We start from the raw sequence: 27,709 nt of genomic DNA, 5'->3' as shown, positions 1-27,709 counted from the left end.
GAACTGACTTGCAGATTTCTGATAAAAGAGAGAAACAGAACAGAAAATGATGCTGCCATTGATGTATCAACCTCAACATGTTGCATGCCAAGTTTCTTTTTCAACCTTCTAATTATTGGTAGTTCAAGTTGAGCTTTTGCACTCTCACTCAGAAGATGTATACTCAACCAAAACTAGATTTATGTGTTTGGATTCAGAAACTGCTAGAAGATTGAACTAGCTGGAATTTTGAACTTGCTGGAAATTCAGAAATACAGAATGTTGTATCAATGGCGTGCCAACCTTGTTAAACAAAGAGAATGTTGAAAGAAACTACAGACTTAATTCTGTGAACTTGGCAGTTTCCAAAATTCCAAGGTTTCAGATTTCTGCCAAGTTCTTCAACTATTTGTGCCAAGTTTAGTCTCAAATTTTCTGAAGGTTGTTGCTGTCCAAATCCAGTTTATTCAAAATCAGAATTTAGTTTTGAAATTAAGAGATTGGAACCATTGAGTCTCTAAATCTGGATACTAAAGATGAGTTCATTATCAGTAATGCAGATTTGCTGAAACTGAAAAAGAAGGGAAAGAAGAAATGCTGAAATGGCTGCAGATTGTGATGTATCAGTTGTTATAGGCTGTGTGCCAAGCTCTTTATGCAGTTTCGTAATCATTGAACATATTAAGTTAGAAGTGAAATTCTGCTGGAATTTGTTAGCTGGAATTTCTGATTTACCTTGATGCTGGAATGTGGAATTTTTGAGTGGAAATTACACTTGGATAAAGAATTACTTCCAACTTCAAAGTGCTGTAATTTCCAGAACTTATCAAATCTGTGTAACATGTTTGTTGGTGTGTTTTGTGCCAAGCTTAGTTCCAAATTCCTAGAATTGTTACTGCTAGGTTACATTAACTTGAATTGTATGAATGGAGTTTCAAGAAGGAAGGAATGTGCAGGGACACTACAGAACAGAGGAAAGGAAAAGGATCAATTGTGCCAACATTCAAAAATTTTGAGTTGTATTCTAGATTTCTGAAGCTGAATTCGTTATTACTAATACAGTCTTGAAATGTTAATTGAATGCATAGGTGATGATATCACTCAATGAAGGAAGACCATCAAAATTGGAAACACCAAATTTCTTCAAGAGTTGCTGGAAAAGAACAGAATCATGGAAAAGAAAAAGGAAGAGAGAATAAAATATGCAGAATGAAGACAAGAATTGTTGAATTGCAATGCAAGAATTGTTGAATTGTCCGAGACGGACAATATTTTAAGTGTGGGGGAGTGAGTTCTTTGTTAGTTGATTGATTATTTGAGCTTTCAAATGCTGAAATTTAAGTGGAAAAATGGTGAAAAACAGAAACAAATTTTGGCAAATCAAGAGAGTATCAAAGGTGAAGATAGAGTATCAAAATTCTAGGTTTGCCATCAAATTGAATGGGAGGTTAGCTTGGTCTTTTGAATTGATAAAAACAAATGGTATTCATCTCTTTTCATATCAAAAGGGTCAACTCATCAAGTATACTCTTCCAATACTCTCATTCTCTCATTTTCTTCATTAAATACTTTTCTTTTGCCTATTTCATCCACTTTCATTGTTCTTTTTGCTTCCATTTCACAAATTCATGATAAAATCCTTTGAATTCATGTATGCTATGTTTTATAGTGGTGGAGAATTAGAAAATAAGCAAGCCTATGGTAGTGAAATGTTGTGAGTTGCATTGAGTGAGCTCCACTTGTATGCATTTTTGAGTATGAGAGCTAGAATAGGTAAATCCCTTGAGAGATTGCAACTTGCTTAATTTTTCAATTGGATTGAAACTACCATACCTACTGATTATTGTTTGGATTGTATTCATGATTGTTTGTGATCTTTAGATGGTCTTAGTTAAATTCTTTTTACTATCTTTTAGATATTGCTAGGGAATTTTCTATGGAGATGATTTTTAGTTTTCTTTACTTTCACGGGACGTTCAAGACTAAGTGTGGTGGATTTGATAACCATGATTTTACTGCATTATTTTGATTCATATATGCATGGTTTGATGTTGATTTCATAGGTTAAAATCATGATTACATCACATTTTGTGCATTGTGTGTATTTTTGGACTTAATTGCAAATTACTTTATTTTTATATTATTTGATGCTAATATTTGATTCTTATTTTGTAGACATCAAAGGATCTTGGATTTGGATCTATTTGGACCGAAATTGGGCTCGAATCAGAGTTGAAACAAGAAGATCAAGCTTTGGGTTGATTTGGGCCGTTCATCAAGAATAGGACAGATCTGGACCATCCGTTGAAGATCTGTCCGATCCAACTTAATGGGGAGCAGATCTAAGCCATTGATGAAGATCCAGAAGTTTTGATCCAGATCTGAGTTCATCCAGCCATTGATCCAGCCGGATTAATCTAGGCCGTTCATTGAAGATCGGCAGATCTGGGCCATCCAGTGATGATCTGATCGATCCGACCTACGGGAGGGTAGATCCAGACCCTAGATCAATATCAGTACCTTCAGATCAGATTTTGGGCAAACTTTCACCGTTGATTTAGCTCCAAATTGATCCCAGCCGTCCGTTCAGATCTGGAACAGATTCAAAACAGAAGCTACAGTGTTCTTTCTGCTTCGTTGATCCTTGGCGCACAGCGCCGCGTCCCGCGAGTTTTCCAGTGGATTCCGACCACCATCCTCTTCCAGATCCACTTCTCAGTGAGTCTTGTTTGCGTTGGAGCTTCCATCCGTTGGCTTCCAAGTCTTGATCAACTGCACGCACCCAAGCGAGCAGAGTGAAACATGATTAACAAGGGAAGTTAATCATTTTTTCAGATGAATAATACTAAAGGTGTCTTTAAAGGCTTGGAAGGCGCCTTCGCGAATAATAATAATAATAATAATAATAATTATTATTATTATTATTAAAAATATTGTACTCATGCAAATTGTTATAAATTTTAAATTTGAATATTGGTATAGTTAAATATATATTTTGGGATAAATTAATTGAAACAATGTATTAGGTTTGTAATTTATGTAAATATGTAATCGATCAAAAGAAGATTAATACTTAACCGCTCCGCTATCTTGAAATAATTATTTTTCCCCAGTATTCTTGGTCTTATTAAATCAATATAATATACAATATAGGTAAAATAGTTAAAAAATTGAACAGCTAAGAATTCAAGGAACAACTTATAATCCACATCAAAATATATATGGTAGTTGTCCTAACTTTTTATCATTAAACAATAAGGATTTTATTTCATCATTCAGCAATATGCAACAATAATCATTCACAATTGAGACATCTTTGTGCATTGGAAATGATTTTGACTCTTTTTGAGGATTAATTCGGCTCCGGTGGGTGTTTCTTCCGGCGAATTTTGCATTTCTGTTCTTCTCTGTTCCAGCGCCGATTTGGAGGTGGTCTTCCAATCGACGACTCCTATTCCCATCAGAGACGCTTGGAGGTGGTCCGCCGGCGTTCCTGAGCTTCATCCGATGCCCATCCGCAATCCACAGTGCTCATTCCGATCCAGAGTTTCAGATTTTCAAATTTCCAGCATTTTCGGCACTTGAGTGGGTTCCGGGATGTTCTTAGCTCGCCGGGGGTGGTTCGTCGGTGTAGCTGAGCCTTCCTTGAGCTGATACGCAGCTGAGACGATCCATTGAGGTCCAAAGTTGGGTGGTCTCAACTTTGGCACTCTTGTGTGACGGCAAGAGTGTGGAACTTGAGTAAATTGATTGTGAGTTGGATTGGTTAGGGTTTAGTTTACTTTTATTATTGTTTTGTAACTTAGAACAGATTACTTTTAATGTTTTGTTATATTTTTATGCAAGTAGTTAGCATTTCTTTCCTTGTTGAAGCTTAGTTTAATTTTAATTTGTTGCTTGGTTAAGTGTTTAGAGTTTAAATTCAAGCTAGGGTTTTAATTGGTGTTGTAGATCAGATTTATTTGCATCTTGTATTTCATTCCTTAGTTTAAGAGTGTGTCAATGATTTAATCTCAACGTAGGAGTGGCAATGCGTTAAGGTTTGATTGTTGGCACATAGGTAGGTTTTAGTTATGCTTTAGATTAATTTCTTTACTGCTGTGTTTTCCTTTGTAGATTTATATTCAAAGCTTTAATCCCCTCAATTCCATCTTTATATCAAAAACCCCAAAAATAGGAATAAAAATACAATCCTAAATTACATTCTACCGTTGGTTCCTCGGATCGATCCTGGGCTCGTTACTACAACATTATTGTTTAATTAAGGGGTTCAGTGGAAAATACATTTGTACAATTTGTTTAGCGGATGTGACAGATTCGCTATATCAGGGAGCACAATGCTCTCATCTCCCTGAGACAATCCAGGGGAGGGATCCCTGACGTGCTACCACACTGCGTCATGCTACCCATGAGTGGACCAGCGGAGCACTGATAGAGCAAACTGCTACACACCCTGTTTGATATACCACTAACCCATGATTGGTTGTGTGTGCAGATCTATGAAACTTGCGATGAGCTCAACAATAATTGGGCTACCAATCGCACAACATGTAATCATGCAAGATGGTGCATGATACTAAGCATGGGAATATCCTGAACTTATCCTTCTCTACATAATGTGTATCATAGGACAAAGAATCAAATCAAAGGTTTAGGTACATAGATCAGATAAGGTATAAAAACCTAGGTCCTGAACATAATTAAGCATGGTTATATCACTACCCCTATAAGCATGTATAATCAGGTAGGTACTAACATGAAGTACATAACAAGAAACAAAACAAGCAGATAACAGGTATCGGGTAGTGACCAACCGATGCAGATAAGAAATATAATCATTACTATTTGTCAAAAATATTACTATGCATATTAAATGACAAATCTAAAAAGATAAGTCAAAGTATCTGCCTCCAATATGAGGATTGTATCCGAAATAGATCTCTCGTCGAGACACCGTCTCAAATCAATGTCCTGTAATATCAAATATATAATTTTAGCTAATACACATAGCTAATAAAATCTCCAAACTTATTCAATAATCTTATCCTTCCTTTATATTTAAAATCCTTGAATTAAACAAATCCTAACCATTTCACCTTTCAATTAGAATTTGCTACTAACCTGATCAACCTAAACTTAAATAAATTCGAGTCCAATTTCATTCCTAACCTTTCCTTCAAATCGGTGCACGCTACAACAAAAGAAACAATTGCACTACACCTTACCTAAATTCTCACAGCCACAGTTGTTGATCCACAACCAAGGAAGTTTGCTGCCAGAAAGGATTAGCGCCTGGAAACCACCTCATTGCCTAATCTATTTTGGTTAGCCACCTTATCAGAACACACCCAAACCTAAATCCAGATTTAGGAGAAGAGCCTACCTCAATACTGGCCGTCGGACCTCTAGGTCAACGATGGCAGAGAAGGACTGTGGAGAGGGCATTGGCGGCATCGGCAGATTGGGCACAGGTCTCTGCTCCTGGGCCGAAGATCGTGTTGCGCAGAGGCAACACCTCTTATCAGAAGGACTAGAAAGGGGTCGGTGGTGAGAGATCGGTTCGTGGCAGTCGGCTTCAGGCTAGGGCACGACGTAGAGGAGGTCGGTGACACTGCGGGTGGTGACGCCGTCGAGTGGAGAAGGCGCGGCCGAGAAGATGGATAGGGCTTAGAGAAACAAAATAGTAGTTGGTGCCACGCCGCTCGGAGTCACGAAAGGAAGAGGGAGGCAGCGGCGCTAGGGCACAGGGGATGCTGGCGGCACTTCCGTGCGGTAGCGGCGCTGTGCAGAGGCGCTTGGCGTCACTGGCGACAGTGGGGATGGGGCGTCGCGAGGAAGGAGGAAGAAGGGTTCAGCTCAGGGAGGAAGAAGGAGAAGAGGAAGGGATCAGCTTGGGTTTTGTACGCGGGAGGGGGAGAAACTGCTCGCGGTTAGGGCAAATCGACGTCGGGGGAAAAATAAAAAGAAAAGGAAGAATAAGGAGGAAAATCAAACATTTTCTCACTTAAATCGAGGTAGCCTAAACGGCTTTCCCGAGGCCCATTATTTATCCCCGTAACCTAAGTCATACGAGCTCCAAAAAATTCTCAAAAAATTCCTAAAAATTCCGCAAAAATCTCTTATGTTGATTCACCCATTTTCGATATTTTACAGATTGTTCAAGCTTGGCTTGGTTTATTTTTTATGGGCTTGAGCTTGGTTCATTTAGATGTTATCGAGCTCTCAATTCAATCTTTGATTGAGCTTGGTTTGAGCTTGGTTCATTTAGATGTTATCGAGTTCTCAATTCAAACTTGTTTGATTGTTTGAAACTTTTAGTTGTTTGATTGATTATTGAGCTTGATAATTCAAACTTATTTGTTTATTTTATTTTGTTGTTTATTTAGCATATTGATAAGAGTTTTATTAATGAATATGGTTCATGAACATTGTTCACAAACGTTGTTTACGAACATTGTTCACGAACATTGTTCCCCAACATTAACGAGTTGAACACATATATGTTCAAGCTTGTTTGTTTAATTTAACGAGTTGTTCAAAATTATTTGTTTAATTGATCTTGTGTATATTGAACGAACATAATGTTGGTGCAATCGACCTCCAAGGTTTTAATGTCCGAAAAATATGTTTAAATATGTTTAATGGAGCTTGATCATGGGAGATGTTGTCGATATTTCTTCTGGCAGGGACTACTTGGGGCGTGACAATTTATTTGGTATCAGAGCCAAGTTTGTGATACCTATTTTTCATGTTTCGGATATCTGTGTTTTGGATTTTCGTGTTAATCTGATACCAATATTTATTTGGTATTAGAGCCAAGTTTGCGAGTTAAACTGGGCATTTTCAGATTAGTACGGATTTCCATTATGTTCGTGTTTTGGAATTCTATTTTTGGATTTGTATGGATTGCCTCGTTTCTGAGTTTCAAGGTGATAAAGGGGGGGGGGGCTAGACAGCGACGGAACATCTCCAGACAGCAAATAGATAAAAAGGTAAGTTTATAATTTTTATACTTGGAGTAATATCTATGATTGATGCCTACTGGGGTTGAGCCTGCCGGTCAGGGACAGACTCCACATGGTACTGCGAGCGCGTCGGGTTCTCAGACTCCGATGGTTTCAGAGGTACCTACCTCAATCGTACCCATCGTACCTACTCCTACGGTATTCACAGTACCACCAACGGTATATTCGGCACCTCCACCGATGCCTACTGCACACCCGACACCCGCACTAGCAGCAGTAGTTGCTCCACCTCCGGTACCACCACCCATCGTACCTCCAGCCACGCCCACCTATGTTGACCCTACAGTGCCAACAGCGGCACCTGCCCTAGCTTATGCGGCAGCACCGGGGATGCCTCCCCCGGCTTATGCAGCGGTACCACCTGTTATACCAGCTCCAGTGGTTCCGCCAGTTCCTGCAGCCGTCCCTACTCACCTCACTGATATAGTCGCGGCACGAGCCCAGATCCCAGCACTGGCAAAGTCGATGAAGAGTCGATTCTCACTCTTCCAAGGAGAGACTGATCCGAGTGTGGTTCAGTCTTGGATAGAGACCATGGAGTGGACCTTCTTCTACATGGCTTGCTCCGAGTGGGAGAAAGTAGAGTTGGTTTCTTTCCATTTACGGGATGAGGTCGACACTGGTGGGTTACACAGTGTTCCATCATAGGCGAGCAGGACAGCACCTGGGCCAGATTCAGAGAGGCTTTTGAGAGCCGCTACTTCTCACGGGCATATCAGATGACTCATCGACAAGATTTTCTGAGTCTGCGACAGAACAACCGCTCAGTGACGGAGTACAATGCCGAGTTTAATCGGTTGGCTAGGTTTTGTCCAGAATTAATTGCTGAGGGCAGTTCCCGCATGCTTCAATTTATCCAGGGACTAGATGGACATCTGCAAGTAAAGCTTGTCAGTTTCGGGAGTTCATCTTATTTAGAGACGTTGGATAGAGCCCTCATGATTGAGTCAGCTCAGCAGAGAGTGTTTCCGGATAGAAAAAGAAAGCAAACAGGTCAGACATCAAGGCAGATCTAGCAGGCACAGGCGATCGGACAATAGTAGAGTGGTCGCAGTCGACCAGGTCAAGGTACTTTTGGGGTTTCTAGTCAGCCTCAGAAGTCAGGGTGATCTTCATCAGGACGTTCCCGGTCTTCTCAGCAAAATCGAAAATAACCCGCCAGTGACACTCACTGCACCAGATGCGGGTCCAGAGACCACATCACCATAGCCTGCTCCCTGGGACAGTCAGTTTGCTATTATTGCAAACTGCCCGGGCACCTAAGCCGAGATTGTTCACTGAAGGCTCAGCATATCGCTTCCGGAGTGTCTGACCAGCAGAGGACAGCTCCCCCGGCAGCAGCTGCATATGGCATGCATGGACAAGAGCACTCTGGTGCCCTCATAGTACCACAGAGCTTTGTTCTGGGACCACAGTATCTGACTCAGGGGCAGTATCAGCCACAATCACTAGTCCAGTACCAGAGACCGGGCGTATTCACGTGGTTCCCAGAGAGGATGCACAGCGGGCTGACGGATCCGTTTTCCGTGGTATGATTTTACTTTATGCATTATCTGTTGATATGCTGATAGATACTGGTAGCTCGCATTCTTTTATTTCCCGTGCCTTTATGAAGGACATAGGTAGACTACCTACTCTTAGACCGCAGCGACTGACTGTCTCCCTACCGTCCGGTGATACATTGGACGTCAGTTAGGAGGTCAGAGGTTACTCGTTAGACTTTGACAACATGATACTTATGGTAGATATTTTAGTACTGGAAATGATCAACTTTGATATTATTCTTGGCATGGATTGTTTGTCAGCATATCATGCCACTGTTGATTGCCAGACGAGGGTGGTCACATTCCGACCATTATGAGTTTTTGGTAATGTCATTTGGACTTACCAATGCTCCAGCAGTATTATGGATTGTTGTGGTGGAGTGTTGCTCCCACATGTTATGGATTATTGTGGTGGAGCATTGCTCCCACATATTATAGATTGTTTGTGGTGGAGTGTTACTCCCAAATGTTATGGATTATTGTGGTGGAGCATTGCTCCCACATATTATAGATGGTTGTGGTGGAGTGTTGCTCCCACATGTTTTGGATTGTTGTGGTGGAGTGTTGCTCCCACATATTGTAGATTGCTTGTAGAGGAGCGCTGCTCCCATATAGGTTGCATTGATGGTGGTAGAGCGTTGCTCCCACATATGTAGTATTTCTTGTGATGGAGCATCTCTCACATTCGATAATCTATTTCTTTGGTGATTTGTAGCTAGTAATCAGATTTCAGACTTATTGTCGGGGATCTTATAGTTGAGTATGCATGTTGTACGGGCATTATGAGTTCTAGGTTTTACCATTTAGGCTTACAAAGCGCTAGATGTTTTCATGGACTCGAGGATTTCGGTATTCCTAGGTTGTTTGGATTGGTTTCCATTGTCTTTGTTGACAATGTTGTAATCTATTTTTGATCCGAGGAGAATCACGTACACCCCCTTCGCATACTTCTATGGATGTTTCGACGGAAACATCTATATTTGAAGTTCACATGAGTAGAAGCCTGTGAGACCAGCTTCCAGGAGCTGAAACACAGATTAGTGTCGGTTCCAGTTCGGTTTTTGCCCTATGGAGAGGACTGGATTCGTACGCTGACGCATCTCTTCAGGGTTTGGGCGTTGTTCTGATGCAGCATGGTAGAGTAGTCTCCTATGCGTCTCGTCAGTTAAAGGAGCATGAGAAGAACTACCCTGTACACGATCTGGAGCTAGCCGTCATCATCTTTGCTTTGAAGATTTGGCGGCATCATCTGTACGACATTACCTTTGAGATTCTTACGGATCATAAGAGTCTCAAATATATTTTCACCCCAAAGGAATTCAATCTCCGACAAAGGAGATAGATGGAGTTCCTGAAGAATTACAATTGTACCATTAGTTATCACCCGGGGAAAGCTAATGTGGTTGCCGATACACTCAGTAGGAAGTCCAGAGGGACTTTGGCTTGCCACCGAGCTTCAGTCACAGACTTGATTCAGGGTTGTATATTGGTTACCATGGTTGCTCAGTCGTCGATCAGGATGAGGATCCGAGAGGCCCAGGCCAGAGATCAGCACTTACAGTTCATTGGCAGCTAGATAGCTTTCGGGCAGCAGACCAAGTTCACACGAGATGAAGAAGGTATTATATACTTTCGAGACAGATTATGCGTACCTCCATCTCACCTGGTCAGGGAGGAGCTACTTCAGGAGGCTCATCGCTCTCGATTTACAATCCACTCGGGCGGGACCCGCATGTATCGAGATTTGAGACGTTCCTACTGATGGAACGGTATGAAGAAAAACATCGCAAAATTTGTAGCTAGATGTCTTGTCTGTCAGCAAGTGAAGACTGAGCACCAGAGACCTGCCGGGTTACTTCAGCAGATTCCTATTCCTGAGTGGAAATGGGAACACATTACCATGAACTTTGTGGTGGGTTTGTCTAGGACACGACGAGGCCATGACGTGATTTGGGTAATCATTGATCGATTAACCAAATCTGTGTTAGTTAGAGCTAGAGCCAATCATATGATGATTGTTGTATAGACTCATTGTATCATATTCCTATGTATATAAAGGCATTTGTTTTGGTTATTATACTTACTTGTATTGGTGCCAAATAACTAAGTATAATAGCGTCCTTGAGTAGAAGGTTCTTATCTATATCAATCGATTGGTTGAATCGATAGTGATATGATATAGAGAACACTGCTCTTAATCATTCCTAGTCAAGTATTAACATTCAGGGACAATGTTAATGTGACGAGACTAGCATGTAGGTCAACTCGATGACTTGATCTCACAAGTCATGGATATAGAGATATCAAGTTGACACATGGGTATGCATTGGAGAATGTATACTGAATGACCCGCCATGAGAAAGTATCATGGGCCATTATATGAGTGTCATATACTTTCTCATGTGGCTATTAATATGACTATTAGTCCTTGGACCTGAAGTCACCATGGTTCCCTACATACGTCAAACGTCACCCGTAACTGGGTGGAATATAAAGGCGATTACTGGGTATGTAACAAATTATGCGGAGGGATGTGAGTGATGTAGATGGGATCTATCCCTTCTATATAACGGGAGTGACATCGTTATTCTTGATAGAGTGAGACCACTAAGTGCATGACCATGCCCAAATGAGTCAATATGAGATATTGAGCTCATTTGATTATAGTGAGTCTACTTGAAGTTCAAGATTTAGATTGATCAGAGGATGACACCGTCTATGCCTTAAATTGATCAATCTAGATGTCAAGGATAGAAGGACATTGTCATATATTGTGAAGAGTCATAATTAGTAGTCACAAGGTGATGTTGGATCTCAACATTCTTGTAACTTGGGTAGTAATGATGTGTTGCTAGATACCGCTCATTACTTATGCTTCTAAATGAGTTTAGGAGCATTGCCAACATTACAAGAACTTATAGGGTCACACACAAAGGGCAATTAGATGGAGATTAGGTTCATATGATGAACCAAGAGGATTAGGTTCATATAATGAACCAAATTGGATTAAGAGTAATCCTAATTAAACTAATTGAGTTGGACTCAATTTGGTTCATGTGTTAAATAAGTCTAATTAGATTTGGATTCATTGAGTCAATTTAATTCAATGGATATAGATTCATTAAATTAAATTGGTTTAAATCAAATGGTTAGATTTGATCAACCATGGGAGAGAAGAGGTCAAGTTTGACTTGACTTGAGAAGGGAAGATGAAAGGTCAAGTTTGACTTGACCAATGCCACCTCATTTGTGAGTTGGGATAGAGTAGGCCAATGATGATGTTCCACATCATCAAGGATAGTACATGTGTGTGCCACCTCATGAGGGAGATCAAGAGTTGTGACTCTTGGTATTCCATGGAGTTAAAAGACCCCTCTTGAAGTGGCCGGCCACTTTAAATGGTGTTGAATGTTTTGTGTGCTCATTCACTCCTTCTTCTTCCTCCTCTCATCTTCTCCTCTCCCTCTCCTCCACCTTGGCCGAAACCTTCAAGAGTGCTAGCACACTCTAAGGTTTCTTCTCCATTTTTTTCTCTTGTGGATACACATAGAGGGGTGTTCACTTGACACCCTTGAGATCCGACAAATTTTGGACGAGCGGGATAAGCGAAGGGCTTCGCATCAAAGGTATAACTTCTCTACCATGTAGATCTAGTGTAGATCTAGGATTAGAAAACATTTACATGAAAATTTTAATCTTCACACGGATCCGGTGGCATGAAAATTCGGGGTTTCTGTAACGCAAAAAGCGGTTTTTGCGGCCCGAAAGTCCCAACAATCCGCACACTTCTTAGCGATCCGGAAGAGTGATTCCTTGGATCGATTGGCAGATCTGTATTGCCGGGAGATCATCAAATTACATGGTGTTCCTTTGAGTATTATTTCGAATAGAGACCCCGGTTCACGTCTCGATTCTGGCAGAATCTATAGTAGGCCTTGGGCACTCATCTCCGTTTCCATACAGCTTTCCATCCGTAAACAGATGGACAATTAGAGTAGACCATTCAGACTCTAGAGGACTTGTTGAGGTCATGTGTATTGGGAGGCAGTTGGGAGAACCATTTGCCATTAGTAGAGTTCGCCTACAACAACAGCTTTCATTCGGCTATCCAGATGACATCGTTTGAAGTATGGTAGGCCTTGTCAGACACCCACCCTCTAGGATGAGGTTGGGGAGGGCCAGCTGTTGGGACCTCATAGAGCTCAGCAGGAGGCAGAGTGGTCTGTACTATCAGATGGAAGATGTTAGAGGCGCAGGACCGCCAGAAGAGTTATGTTGATCGGAGAGGGAGACCCCAGGAGTTCTCTACAGGCGACCATGTATTTTTACGAGTCTCACCCATGAAAGGGGTGAAGAGATTTGGCCTTAGAGGTAAGCTAGCTCCACGCTACATTGGACCTTTCGAGATCTTGGAGAGGATTGGAGCGATAGCTTATCGTCTGGCACTACCACCATCCCTGGCAGGCGTCCACGATGTATTCTATGTGTCTATGATGAGGAGATATATATCCGACCCAGCACATGTGCTGACAGATATCCCAGTTCCCCTTCAGCCTGACGCTACGTACGAGGAGGTTCCAGTACGGATCCTGGACCGGAAAGACCGTCAGTTGTGGAACAAGACTATCCGGCTGGTTAAAGTCGAATGGCGACATCATTCGGATGAGGAGACTACCTGGGAGCTCGAGGATATGATCCGAGATCAATACCCCCACCTTTTTACTTGAGGTATGTGAGTTATTTTTCGTTCAGCATTTATACTATCTATTTATTGTTAGTATTTGCTTATGGTAGATAACGAAATTTGGGGACCAAATTTTTATTAGTGGGGGAGAATGTAAAATATCGAAAAAGGGCGAATTACCATAAGAGAATTTTTTGAAATTTTCTGGAAATTTTTCGGAGACCGTATGGCATGGGTTACGGGGATAAATATTGGGCCCCTAAAAAGTCTGTTTAGGCTACCCCATTGAACGAGGAAAATTTTTATTTTTCTTTTCCATTTTCTTTTCTTTTTCTTTTCCTCCGTTTCTACCCGAACCCCCTCTCCTCCCGATCCCTTCCTCTTCCTCTCCTCTGTGCGGCGCCAATCGATCGCCTCCCTTAAACTAACGTCGCTTCCTCTTCTCCCCTCGCGCACAAAACCGCCGACAGAAGCTTCGAGTCCTTCCCATCTCCACCATTCTCCTTGCCTCTAGCCCGATTTTTCTCCCTCTTCTGATCTGCGCGCCGACTCCGGCTGTTGTGCCGACCACCGGCTGCCGTGCCGACTGTCGTGCCCTAATTCCTCGTTGCCTTCTCCACACAACGACATCGACACTCACAGACACCTGCTCCTCTCTCGATCTCGACCGCCACTTCCAATGTCGGCTGTTGGACGTCGAGCACTACCGATTTGCTCTCTTCGAGTCGAGGACAGAAGCTGAGCATCCAAGTTGGTCTGTCGCCGGTGCCGTAGCCACCGCCTACCAATTGACATTTCGTCGATGTTGGCTCGTCACTATTTGTGTCTGGTAGCGCTCGAGTCAGGCATCCATCAGCCCACCATATACGCACGATCTATCTGTTGCCGATATAGGGATTCCAGCGGCCGAATTTGAGGTATGCTCTAAACCTAGATCTGGATTAAGAATTTGCATACAGACAACCAAAATTGAGTTAGGCAGTAGGTTTGATTTGGGGATGTTTGACATAGAGAGTAATAGCTTCTTTGCAGTGTCGGCAACAGAACTATGGCAGCAATATCTTCCGGCTAGCATTGTCCAACAGTTGGGACAGCGTTGTACTAGGGTAAGGGTTGGAAATTGCACTCTTATTTAGCTTAATACGAATTAATGTTGTATGGTATGGGATAATTGATCCAGAGGGAGGTAATTGAGGTTAAAACGTGGGATCTAATCTAAGTTTGGGTTAGATCCGATTTATGATGTTAACAAGAGGGATTAGCTAATCAATTAGTTATTGCTTTAGGAATCAGATTTTTGTTTAGCTATTTTGTTATAATAGAACTTAGCTAAATCGTACAATTTATTACAGGACTCAGATTTAGGACAAGCACTTCGACATAGAGGTTGATTAGCTCGATCTATATTGGAGGCGGGTACCTGAACTTATCTTTTAGATAATGTCTTGTTGATATGTTTAGTAGATTTTAATAAGTAGTACTAAATATGTTTATATCTGCATCGACATGTCACTATTTATTTTCTGAGCATGTTTTGTTTGTTATTTGTTTAGCATTCATGCCCTGTTTATTATTTATGTTATGAAGGTAGTGACATGTCATGCTTTATGATATACCAGACTGGTTAGATACCATACCTGACATGTGTACCTAGATCATATTATTTGATCCACGTATATGGTACATATTTTTATGGAGGTAGATAGGATCATGATATTTCTATGCTTAGTGTCATGCACCATCTCGCATGATTGCATGTTGTGCAATAGTCACCTCTATTATTGTTGAGCGCATCGCCAGTTACATGGGTCTGCACACACAACCACTCATGGGTTAGTGGTTTTTATTCAGACAGGGTGTGTGCAGCAGGTTGCTCTGTTTGGCTCTGTTAGTCCGCTCATGGGTAGTGTGACGCAGTGTGGTAGCCGGTAGGGATCCCTCCTTTGGCTGGCTCAGGGAGATGAGAGCATTGCGCTCCCCCACTTATGATTTGGGGTAGGAGGATAGGTGTACTCTGACAACATCCTGTCTACTCAGTCACTCATCAGGAGCAGTGACGATAGAGTGCACGGTTGTCACAACCCTACCCATTCGGTCTCACCATTTATTGCTTGTGGTTGCTGCACTTTATATGCTGCATTTTTGGTGGATGCATTGTTTGACATGCATACAGGATGCGCATTTATTGCTTGTGTTTGCTGCACTTTATATGCTGCATATTGGATGGATGCATTGTTTGACATGCATACAGGATTTACGATACTCTGGGTCTGACGACCTTGATATTCCTATACCCAGGTCCTGGTTAGTACAAATACTCCTTTGTTTTACAATTTTGCATTTTCTATATGATATCCAGGAGACTATACACATATTTATTACTACTGGTTATTATTTACTATGCATGTCAACTAGGTATCCGCTGAGTGTTGGACTCATACCCCATTATTACTATTTTCAAGTTGAGGCTGTTCAGGAGGTTCCAGTCGCTAGTCCCCCCTCCAAGTTGCGAGGATTTACACTTTGGATCCTTGCTTTGGTTTTTTTTTATTATGTTAGACTATGTTCAGACTTGTCTCTTCTGGTATTTGGATTTTGTACGATCCCTTGTTATCGATGGATTTTTGTTTGGATGTATGCCGGATTTGTGTTTTATGGGTGTAGTTGAGTAGGATATCGGATTTGTGTTTTATGGGTGTAGTTGAGTAGGATATTGGATTTGAGCTTTATGGGTGTAATTGAGTAGGATTTTAGAGATGGTTTTCCTTATTATTGCATTAGTTTAGTTTCACTATTAAAGTGCGTGGATGCTTGTTTATTGTACTTTTATTTTTATTGTTATTGTTCTGGCTGTGTTGGCCGATGTATATGTGGCCCTGAGGGCATTGTAGAAATTTCAGATTGTCACTCGTACAAGGGAGATGCTGCCGAAATTTTTTCTGGCAGGGACTACCTGGGGCGTGATAGTAACAAGAATACCCTGCTCTATCTATCCCTGCTCCTCAAGGCCTAACTCGGAGAAACCCTGAATCAAATCAGTGACTGAAGCCCGGTGGCAAGCCAAAGTCCCTCTGGACTTCAGGAACTCCATCCAACTCCTCTGTCGGAGATTAAGTTCCTTTTGGGTGAAGATATATTTGAGACTCTTATGATCCGTAAGAATCTCAAAGATAATGTCGTACAGATGATGCCGCCAAATCTTCAAAGCAAAGATGATGGCGGCTAGCTCCAGATTATGTACTGGGTAGTTCTTCTCATGCTCCTTCATCTGATGAGAGGCTTAGAAGACTACCCTGCCGTGCTGCATCAGAACAGCGCCCAAACCCTGAAGAGATGCGTCGGCGTAGAGCATGCATCCATCTTCTCTAGAGGGTAAAACCAAAACCGAAGCCGACACTAATCTCCGCTTCAGCTCCTAGAAGCTAGTCTCGCAGTCCTTGGACCAAGTAAACTTCACGCCTTTCCTGGTCAGGCGTGTCAGCGGCATAGCAATACGCTAGAAACCCTCAACGAACCATCTGTAATATCCAGCCAATCCCAGAAAACTACGGATCTCCTGAACTGATTTCGGCTGCTCCAAGCTGGTGTCCCAGAAAACCAACTGAGGATAGCCAGAAAGTACACTTGCTGAACTTTGTGTATAGTTGATGTCGTCGAAGAGTCTCCAAGACTGTGTGAAGATGCTGTGCATGTTCCTCCTCGGAACGCGAGTAGACCAATATGTCATCGATGAAAATGATAACAAACTGATCAAGATACTCCAAGAAGACGCGGTTCATCAAATCCATAAACACCGCTGGAGTATTGGTAAGCCCAAATGGTATTACCAAAAACTCATAATCTCTGACTCTCAGCTAATGATATTCGGATCATATATCAATCTTAGAATACACTGATGTACCTCTGAGCTGATCAAACAAATCCTCGATCCGTGGTAAGGGGTACTTATTTCTGACGGTCACTACATTAAGTTGTCTGTAGTCAATGCACAACCTCAGTGTACCATCTTTTTTCTTAACAAATAATACCGGAGAACCTCATGGAGAAGCACTAGGGCGTATAAATCCCCTGTCCAAAAGCTCCTGGAGTTGAAACTTCAGTTCGTTCAACTCTTTTGGTGCCATACGATAAGGAGCTTTCGATGTCGGCGTGGTTCCCAGAATCAACTCAATAGCAAACTCCACTTGCCTTCTGGGAGGCAAACTTGGACTTGCCTTCTAGGAATACATTCGGATACTCTTGGACTACTGGAATGTCGGAGAGTTGAGAATTACTGTCGTCTTCAGTATGAATCAAGGATAATAGAAAACCCTGACAACCATGTGACATCAGTTTCTAAGCCTGAATCGTTGAAATGATCGATATGTCATCGTCTTTGATGCTAGTGAAATCCTACGAGGGTTGGTTCGGAGGCCAGAATGTGACCACCCTCGTCTGGCAATCAACAGTGGCATGATATGCTGACAAACAGTTCATGCCAAGAATAATATCAAATTTGACCATTTCCAGTACTAAAAGATCTACCGTGAGTATCATGTTGCCAAAATCTAACGGGCAACCTCTGACCTCCTGGGTGACATCCAAAATATCAACAGACGATAGAGAGATGGTCAATCGATGCGGTCTGAAAGTAGGTAATCTACCAATCTCCCGCATAAAGGTATGGGTTATAAATGAATGCGAGCTACCAATATCTATCAGCATATTAGCGGATAAGGCATAAATATAAATCGTACCACAGAAAACGGATTCGTCGGCCCGCTGTGCATCCTCTCTGATAACCGTGTGAATACGTCCAGTCTCTGGCGGTGGAGAAGGTGGTAGTACTGCCAAAGGCTGTTGCGCCTGAGTCTGAGCCTGCCACTGTGACGGTACCGGGTACTGAGCCAGAGACTGATAGGTAGGCTGAGACTGATACTGGACCAGCGGCAGGGGCGATGACTGGTACTGAACTAGTGGTTGTGGCTGATACTGCCCCTAAGTCAGATAATGTGGTCCCAGAATAGAGCTCTGTGGTACTATGAGGGCACTGGGGTGCTCCTGTCCATACATGCAATATGCAGCAGCTGCAGGGGGGGCAGACATCTACTTACAATGCGAAGATTGGCTCTCTGCCCTCCACGCCGAGTCCCTGACTAACTGTGCTGCCCTCCCTGAACAATAACTCTGGAGGCAATATGCTGAACCTTCAGCGGACAATCTCTGCTCTGGTGCCCGGGTAGTTTGCAATAATAGCAAACTGATTGTACCAGAGAGCAGGCTGAAGTGATGTGGTCTCTGGACCCACATCGTAAATAGTGAATGTCACTGGAGGGTGTTGGTGCAGGTAACACTAACGGTCTAACCCAGGTTTTGATGAATGACAAATAGGTTAAGTTAGTTGTGTTGTTGTCTGACACTTTGATCAAGTGTGCAGGAAAAGTCCAGCTAGGTCGACGGGCTGACCGGATAGCTGGCGAGAAGTCCAAGCGGGTCAACGGGCTGACCGGACGCATAGAAGTCCGAAGGTCGATGGGCTGAGATAGTGGACGAGAAGTCAGCGGGTCGGCCAGGCGGGACGCTTGGCGAGAAGTCGGGCGGTCGACGGCCGGACGTCTGGCGGTGTAAGTGAGGTAAGTCAGGAGGGGAGTAGCGAGGGCGTGTTCCGGGAAGGGACATTAGGCGTTCCGGCTTAGATTCATTTCGGATGTCTAAGTCGAGATCGTGACTAGATTCCGTCTCGAAAAGACGGAATCTAAGTCATACTCTCTTTATCTATCTGTTGAACTTTAATGCTAACCATTTGTTTTGTAGGATATATATTTGCCTCGGACTAACCTTGTTTTGCAGGAAAAAGGAGTCTTTCTCGAACAGTGGTCCTGACGGCCGGGATCCGAAGGCCGCGGCTAATTTTATCCGACACCTCGTACGTGGAGCATCTTGATTTGAGCGAGTCACACTCAAGCGCCAAAGGGATCCAGCGCCGAATAGCATATAAAGAAGCCCCGACAAGAGCTTGGAATCAACTTTTGGTGAGAACTCTTACTTTGCTTCGTTCAAGTGTGGCGCCAACAACGCTCCGACAAAAGTGCTCTTCCGATTTTTGTTTAATTTTCTTTTGTCGGTATTGCTTTATTATTACTAGCATCTCTTGTACTTTTCTGTAATCATATTTCGACTTGCTAGTGATTGCCCAACGAAAGTGGTCAAGGACCACGGGCCTTCGAGTACAGGCTCCGAACGAAGTAAAAATATTTGTGTTTACTTTATCTTTTTCCGCTGCGCTTAAAACTCTTGTTTTTCGAATCGATATTCACCCCCTCTATCGAATCTAATGGTCCTACAAGTGGTATCGAGAGCAGTACCGCTCTGATTTGGTGCAACCACCAATCAGACAGGGGTGAAGTGTTTTTAATTAATTTTAAACCTGGTGTTTCGATAACTTAATATTTAACTAATCAATTTAAATTAGTGCAACACGAATCTAGTTTTTTTTTTCTTCCCTCACTACTAATCCAAGACCAAGTCTTGGAATATTTTTTATTTATCCGTGCACAGAATGTCCCAACAAGAAGGATTCAGCACAGTGCGACCTCCACTTTTCAACGGGACGACTTCCCATCTGGAAGAAGCGCATGGAGGTCTACCTTAAAACTGACTTTGACCAGTGGATGAGCATTACAAGACCTTACAAAATTCCAGTGGACAACGCCGGGAATCTAGTGGATCCTGAAGACTGGACGGCAGATCTCAAGAAAAAAGCGTCAACAGAAACCAAAGCGATCAACACTCTACAGTGCGGACTAACAAGAGAAGAGCTAAACAGAGTCGGTCCACATAAGAATGCTAAAGAATTATGGGACAAACTGATCGAGCTGCATGAAGGAACAAGCGACGCTAAGGTAACAAAACGAGACCTGCTTTTAAATAAAATTTTTAATATAAAAATGCAGGAAGGAGAAACAGCGAATCAACTCCACGCGAGGATCAAGGACATCCTCAACGGGCTCCATGCGATAGGTCACCAAATGGAGAACAGAGACTTAATAAGGTACGCTTTAAACGCTTTTCCACGTAATAGTCTGTGGGCATCAATAGTGGATGCCTACAAAATTTCTAAGAATCTTTCTAAATTAAAATTGGATGAGCTTTTCTGTGAATTAGAATTGCACGAACAAACTAATGCTGGAGCCGAGAAAGGTGTAGCCTTATTTGCGAGGTTCCTCCAAGAAAAGCAAGCCTGAAGTTGAAGAAGAATCGACCAAGACTCCAAAGAAGAACACCCGTGAACTTGGTAAGAAAAATGTTCACCGAGAAGGAGCTTCAGCAAAAAGGATCTTCAAAAGATCAGCTCTCCTTCAGAACAAAAGAACGTAACTTACAGGTTGCAACAAAAAGGACATTACAAGAGCGAATGTCCAAAACTAAAGTTCGACAAACCAAAGCCAACCAAAAGAAGGCACTCAAAGCAACGTGACGACTCCTCGGATGAATCGGAGGAAGAAGAGCAGAAACATCAAAGCCACCTCGCATCGATGGCATAGGCAAGACAGATAACGAGTCGGAAGATGACGGTACGAACCAGAAACAAGCCACGAGTCGTACTCGTTTCCGAAGGCCCGAATGAGGTATACTTTAATTTAAACAAAAAAAATTTTAGAATTATTTCCTGTTTAAATAGTAAATTAACTCAATTAGAAAATGAAAACAAATCACTTCTTGAGGAAAATCAAAACCTCAAGGAACAATTAATGAATTCAAATCCAACTCAAAATCTAACACTTGAGGAGGAGAATTTATCATTAAAAAATGAAATAAACAACTTAAAAGAGATGTTAGAAAAATTTACAACAAGATCAAAAAATTTAGATTTAATCCTAAATAATCAAAAAGCATGTTATAATAAAACCGGACTAGGATATAAGTCGAATTCAAATAAAACCTTCAAATCATTAATAACCCAATACAAGTCAACCAATCTAGCTTGGGTCCCGAAAGCGTGTCTGACCACGCAAGTAGGACTTAATCAATATTATATACCTAAAGAAAAAATACATTATATAAAATTAAATAAACCAGATCAAAATCCAAAATACAAACCTAAATCAAATTCAAAATCTAAACAGAATTATCACCAAGTTAACTATAACTATAAAAAGAATCGACACAAGCCTAAAATCAAAACTTAAATTAATGGCCAATAATTCAGGGGGAGGCTCCAGAATAGCTGGCACCTCCAAAACTAACTTACTCGATAGGGTAACCCAAAATTTACTAACCCGGCAGGGTAATTAGGACTAGTTAAAAAGAGACCAAGTTTAACTTGAAACATGGTACTGGTGAAATTTTTGGATGATAGTACGTTAGGGAAACTTGGGCATCGCATGTCTAGAAAGATATGGTTTCGATCTGGTGCATTTGGCCAAGTGGAACTGACCGAAGCTACCCTTAAACGAATCCTAACCAGTTAGACCAAGATTTAGTACTAAGTTCCGTGGATAGGACTATTCGGAAAACCTCGAAAGGTTGGTTACTTCTAATGATGTCCTTGTGACTCACCAAGCTCAGAAGTTTATCCGAAGAATGCCTATTTGTGGAAACCAAAGCTAAGTCTGAATCTAACACAAGTTAAAACAAAACTCTGTAATCAAACTAATTTCATCTCACAAAATCATAGGATTCCCTGATTGATAATATAGATCGGGTGAGATGAATAAGGCTTAAAAATTATTTTCAAAATCTTAATTTTAAACTTAAAAATTATTTTCAAAATTTTAAACTTAAAGATTAATGTTCAAAATTTTAATTTTAAACTTAAAAATTAATTTCAAAATTTCAATTTTAAAACTCAAAAATTATTTTCAAAATTTTAATTTTAAACTCAAAAATTAATTTCAAATTTTCAATTTTAAACTTAAAAATTAATTTCAAAATTTTAATTTTAAACTTAAAAATTATTTTCAAAATCTTAATTTTAAACTTAAAAATTATTTTAAAAATTTTAAACTTAAAGATTAATGTTCAAAATTTTAATTTTAAACTTAAAAATTAATTTCAAAATTTCAATTTTAAAACTCAAAAATTATTTTCAAAATTTTAATTTTAAACTCAAAAATTAATTTCAAAATTTCAATTTTAAACTTAAAAATTATTTTCAAAATTTTAATTTTAAACTCAAAAATTAATTTCAAAATTTCAATTTTAAACTTAAAAATTAATGTTCAAAATTTTAATTTTAAACTTAAAAATTATTTTCAAAATCTTAATTTTAAACTTAAAAATTATTTTCAAAATTTTAAACTTAAAGATTAATGTTCAAAATTTTAATTTTAAACTTAAAAATTATTTTCAAAATCTTAATTTTAAACTTAAAAATTATTTTCAAAATTATAAACTTAAAAAATTATTTTCAAAATTTTAAATTTTAATTTTAAAAATTATTTTCAACACTTTGATTCTAAACTTAAAATTTTAATTTTAAAACTTAAATTAATTTCAAAATTTCAATTTTAAACTTAAAAATTAATTTCAAATTTTCAATTTTAAACTTAAAAATTAATTTCAAAATTTTAAACTTAAAAATTATTTTCAAAATTTTAAACTTAAAAATTATTTTCAAAATTTTAATTTTAAACATAAAAATTATTTTCAAAATTCTAATTTTAAACTTAAAAATTATTTTCAAATTTTTTTTCAAAGTTTTAATTTTAAAACTTAACTCAAAAAAAAAAAAAAATGCAGTCAAAAACCAGGAGCGGGCGCCCCTGGTATTCCCCTCCGGGGCGCCCGGAGGGGATCCGGGCGCCCCGCCCTAAATCAACCCCGGGCGCCAGGAAGGGATCCGGGCGCCCCACTGACTCTCACTTTTGCCAAGGTTCACTTCGAACCTCAGCGCGAAAGTACTTTTAACTAAAATTTTCTTACGGTGAAGACGCTGTCGCGATTCAACCGAGGTCGTCAGATCTATATTTATCGATGGCTCCTCGGTAAAACTTCTTCCCCTATCTGAAATTTTATTTGAAATTATCTTTGCAAACTCTCTTAGAATATTTTTTTAAACAGTAAGAAACGAACAAATACTGGTGCTGGACCCTCCAATGCTAGTACAGACCCTAGGTTTCCCACAGACGAACTTAGGATTAAGTTTGAGTCCACCATTTATAAGGCCATAAGGACTACCTGCATAGATAGATCGTTCTTTCTAAGGTCATGTCCATCAGCTTTAGAGGTTATAGGCTACTATAACTTAACGAACCTTGTCGAATGTACCAGTCCAATAAACATAAGCTATGTGCAGAATTTTGCAATAACCTAGTAAAAGTAGACGATTTCACCTATACCACTAGGGCTGCAGTACTGATATCGTATTTTCCCCTACGACTATCCGAGAGTTTTTAGAGTTGCGTCCATCTACTTGCTCCTTTTTGTGCTATCCTCCAGGGATCTACCATTCAAGATCCCTACTCACATATTACTCTCGATACGATCTATTCGTATTTTTTCGGAGGAGAGAGAGATCCCACGGTGACACAGTTTAGGTCAGTAGAACTTCGAGTCCAGGACTACGCTCTTTATAGGGTTGTAGTCCTTTGCATTTACCACCGACTACTCGGGACATCGATGCGCTCATTCCATTCGTTCTTACTTTATGCCCTGATTCATAGGTTAGACATTGACATTAGCCTACACATCTTCTCCACCATCATCTATTCAGCTGGGTGACAGACGAGTCCATATACCATTTGGTCACATTCGACAGCCTATATGTCCTCGTTGCATATTGATGTCACTAGGGAGACGTTGCCCATATGACCGAGTTCGATGTTATAGCCGAAACTTTCCCTAGCCGGTATCCACATAGATAGAGATGACGGGACTATGTCTTGGCGGAGGGGCTGGCACCCGATCCGCGGACGCACGGTGGGCGAGTTCATGCTACTATTTCGGAGGAAGCGCAGGCTCCACCACCACCCCACCGAGCACCACGACACGCTCCCGCACTCTAGCCGACCGTATGGCCGGGACTAGAGAGCTATGGCAGTCTCCAGAGGAGAACTCGATTTTCATCGGGACATGCGGAGAGGTTGCGAGATTCTGAGTGCCGAGAGTCACCCGACACGGAAGTTGATGGCACTTCTTCGATCCTTGGGATCTGGACCACCCCCTTCATCATCTCAGTAGCCTTAGTGATGACCTACTTCTGTAGCTACACTACTTGTAAAATATTTTGGATTTATCTAATGGCGTTTCAAACTTACATTGAATATGTTCTATCTTAATAGGCTAGGATCTTTCAAAAATACTTTCAAAAATGATTTTACTAACTTATAGGCTAAACCTGTTTGTTTTCAAACTTTCCATTCTTAGACTTTCAAAAACAGTTTTGGCCTTAGACTAGTTTTGAATCCTTAGAAAGCATGTGCCCATAGGTCTAGTTCTTGAGCATCTCACCAACACTCTAGGTTTACCTTGCTTGTGTTTAACAAACATAGAAAGGGGTGAGATGCATAGGCCAAATGTCTGGACTTAAGATGCTTATTTCAGTGCATCAGCATAAGTCTGGACGTTAAATACAATTCAGATATTAATCAGATTAAAGTTCATCAGTCAAGTCAAACACTGATTGATTATAATCTGACTAACCAAGTGAAAGCTACTATCTTTTGATAGTTAGTTAGTACCTAATTGGTTAAATAGCTGGTTAAAGTTAAGTATCAGGCTCAGGGGGAGGAATTAATTAAAAATTTTCCTTTATATAAAATATTTTAAATTTTGTTTGAAAAATGTTTTCTTAAAAATTTTTTTTAAAACCCACTTTTGAAAACTAACTCTTATAAAACTAAGTTGTTTTTAAGAATTAGGTCTTACATCCTATTGAAAATTGATTTTGAAAATTAGATTTAACTTAGTTTTGAAAATTATGGAAATTAGATTTTCCAAAACTTAAGTTTACAAACTAAGCTTCTCAAAACTCAACTTTTCAAGTATTTTAAACCATGGTTTTGAAACTAGTACTTTTGAACTTTAAAAGTTTGATTTTTTTTATTTTACTTTATCAAAGTTAGTTCTCCCAAACTCCTTTGAAAACTAAAAGTAAAGTTCAAAATCAATATTTGCAAACTGAAATTTGATTTGCAAAACTCAGTGTTGAAAATTATGAAAGTTAGATTTTTCAAACTTAAATCATTGTCAAAACTTAAGTTTTAATCGTTTACAAATTTAGTTGTGAAAAATAAATCAGTTTTGAAAAAATAGGTTTTTCAAACTTAGTTTTGGAATATTTGGTTTTGAAAACTTATGTTTGAAAAAGCGTTTCAAAGTTGAAACTTAGACCTTATACACTTATGTTTGTAAATTTAAAACCACACAAACTGACTACACTATGATTGTTTTTATACTCCCCCAAGTCAACTTGATCTTTTCTTGGATTGACAAATTGTACTTTTGTCCTGAACTATGATTGTTTAAGTGTTATTCAGTAACTCTACACTATGATTGTTTACCCTTGTTCTTTTTGATGATGAATGCCAAAGGGGGAGGAGGGTTAGGTGGTTAAGTTAGCTAAACCAATTTGAAAACACAAACTGACTTTAAAACCACACAAATGCATGTTGTTTCGTAACATATGCTTTCACTAAACAAGTTGTCATTCCATCAAAGGGAGATTTGTTAGTACAGTCTAACCCGGTTTTGATGAATGACAAATAGGTTAAGTTAGTTGTGTTGTTGGACACTTTGATCAAGTGTGCAAAAGTCCACTAGGTCGACGGGCTGACCGGATGGCGAGAAGTCAGAAGTCAAGTCGACGCGAGTCGGGCTGAACGCGGACGGCGGAAGTCCACGTCTAGGTCGGGCTGACGGGCCGGATAGCGAAGTGCAAGTCGCGGTCGACGGGCCGAGGACGCTAGAAGTCCGACGGGATTCGGCCAGGGCCGGACGTCGCGGAGTAAGTGAGGTAAGTCGAGGGAGTGTGGCGAGGAGGCGCGTCGGGAAGGGACTTTAGGCGTCGATCCGGCTTAGATCCATTTCGATGTCTAAGTCGAGATCGTGACTAGATTCCGGCTCGGAAGACGGAATCTAAGTCATACTCTCTTTATCTATCTGTTGAACTTTAACTGTGCTAACCATTTGTTTTACAGGATATATATTTGCCTCGGACTAACCTTGTTTTGCAGGAAAAAGGAGTCTTTGAACAAGGTGGTCTCGCGCCGAGGATCCAGCACCGGAGGGCCGACCGGGGCGGCAATTTTATCCAAACACCTCGTCGCTACGTGGAGCATCTTGATTTGAGCGATTACGTCACACTCAGTGCGCGAGGAAGGGATCGATAGCGCCGGAATAAGCGGAGCGCCAGATATAAAGAAGCCCCAGGGGCTTGAATCAACTTTGGAGAACTCTTGGATCTTGCGCCGGCGTTCAAGTGCGACGCCAACAACGCTCCGACAAAAGTGCTCTTCCGGTTTTTGTTTAATTTTCTTTTTGTCGGTATTGCTTTATTATTACTAGCATCTCCTGTACTTTTTCTGTAATCATATTTCGACTTGCTAGTGATTGTCCAACGAAAGTGGTCAAGGACCACGGGCCTTCGAGTAGGAGTCGTCACAGGCTCCGAACGAAGTAAAAATATTTGTGTCTACTTTATCTTTTTCCGCTGCGCTTAAACTCTTATTTTTTCGAATCGATATTCACCCCCCCCCCCCTCTCTATCGAATCTAACGGTCCTACAGAGGGTTGTTTCCGATTCTGCTGAGGAGATCGGAAACGTCCTGAGGAAGACTGCCCTAACTTCTGAGGCCGACCAGATGCCCCAGAAGTACCCTGACTTGGCCGACTGTGACCACTCTTCTACTATATAGCCTGTGTCGGCTGGATCTGTCTTGATGTCCGATCAGTCTGTTTCCTTTTCTTGTCCGAATATGCTCTCTACTGCGCTAACTTAATCATCAGAGCTCTGTCCAACGACTCCAGGTAAGACAAATTCCCAAACCGGGCAAACTTTACTTGCAGATGTCCATCCAGGCCCTAAATAAACTGTTGCATACGGGAACTGTCCTTAGCAACTAGTTCTGGACAAAATCTGGCCAACCGATTAAACTCGGCAATATACTCTGTCACCGAGCGGTTGTTCTGTCGCATACTCAGAAAATCCTACCGGTGAGTCATCTGATATGCCCGTGAGAAGTAGCGGCTCTCAAAAGCCTCTCTAAATCTGTCCTAGGTGATGTTTTGCTTGCTAATGATGGAATGTTGCGTAACCCACCAGGTGTCGGCCTCATCCCGTAAATGGAAAGCAGCCAGCTCTACTTTTTCCCACTCGGAGCAAGCCATGTAGAAGAAGGTCCGCTCCATGGTCTCTATCCAAGACTGGGCCACGCTCGGATAAATCTCTCCTCGGAAGAGTGTGAATCGACTCTTCATCAACTTTGCCAACGTTGGGATCCGGGCTCGTGCCGTGACAATATTTGTGAGGTGGGTAGGGATCGACGCGGGAATTGGCG

At 40.9% G+C, this 27,709-nt stretch overlaps 1 protein-coding gene across 1 annotated transcript; it reads left to right on the top strand.

Annotated features, from left to right (window-relative positions):
- Positions 1-7,013: 7,013 nt before the first annotated feature.
- LOC121996795 (lysine-rich arabinogalactan protein 19-like) lies at positions 7,014-8,020 on the top strand. The gene is made up of 2 exons (XM_042550917.1): positions 7,014-7,358; positions 7,760-8,020. The coding sequence occupies exons 1-2, from the start codon at positions 7,014-7,016 to the stop codon at positions 8,018-8,020; spliced, it is 606 nt and encodes a 201-aa protein (XP_042406851.1).
- Positions 8,021-27,709: the final 19,689 nt, after the last annotated feature.

This window comes from Zingiber officinale, chromosome 1A (genome assembly GCF_018446385.1).
Source record: "Zingiber officinale cultivar Zhangliang chromosome 1A, Zo_v1.1, whole genome shotgun sequence".
Lineage (NCBI taxonomy): Eukaryota > Viridiplantae > Streptophyta > Magnoliopsida > Zingiberales > Zingiberaceae > Zingiber > Zingiber officinale.
This window is presented reverse-complemented; position numbering and strand designations above follow the sequence as displayed.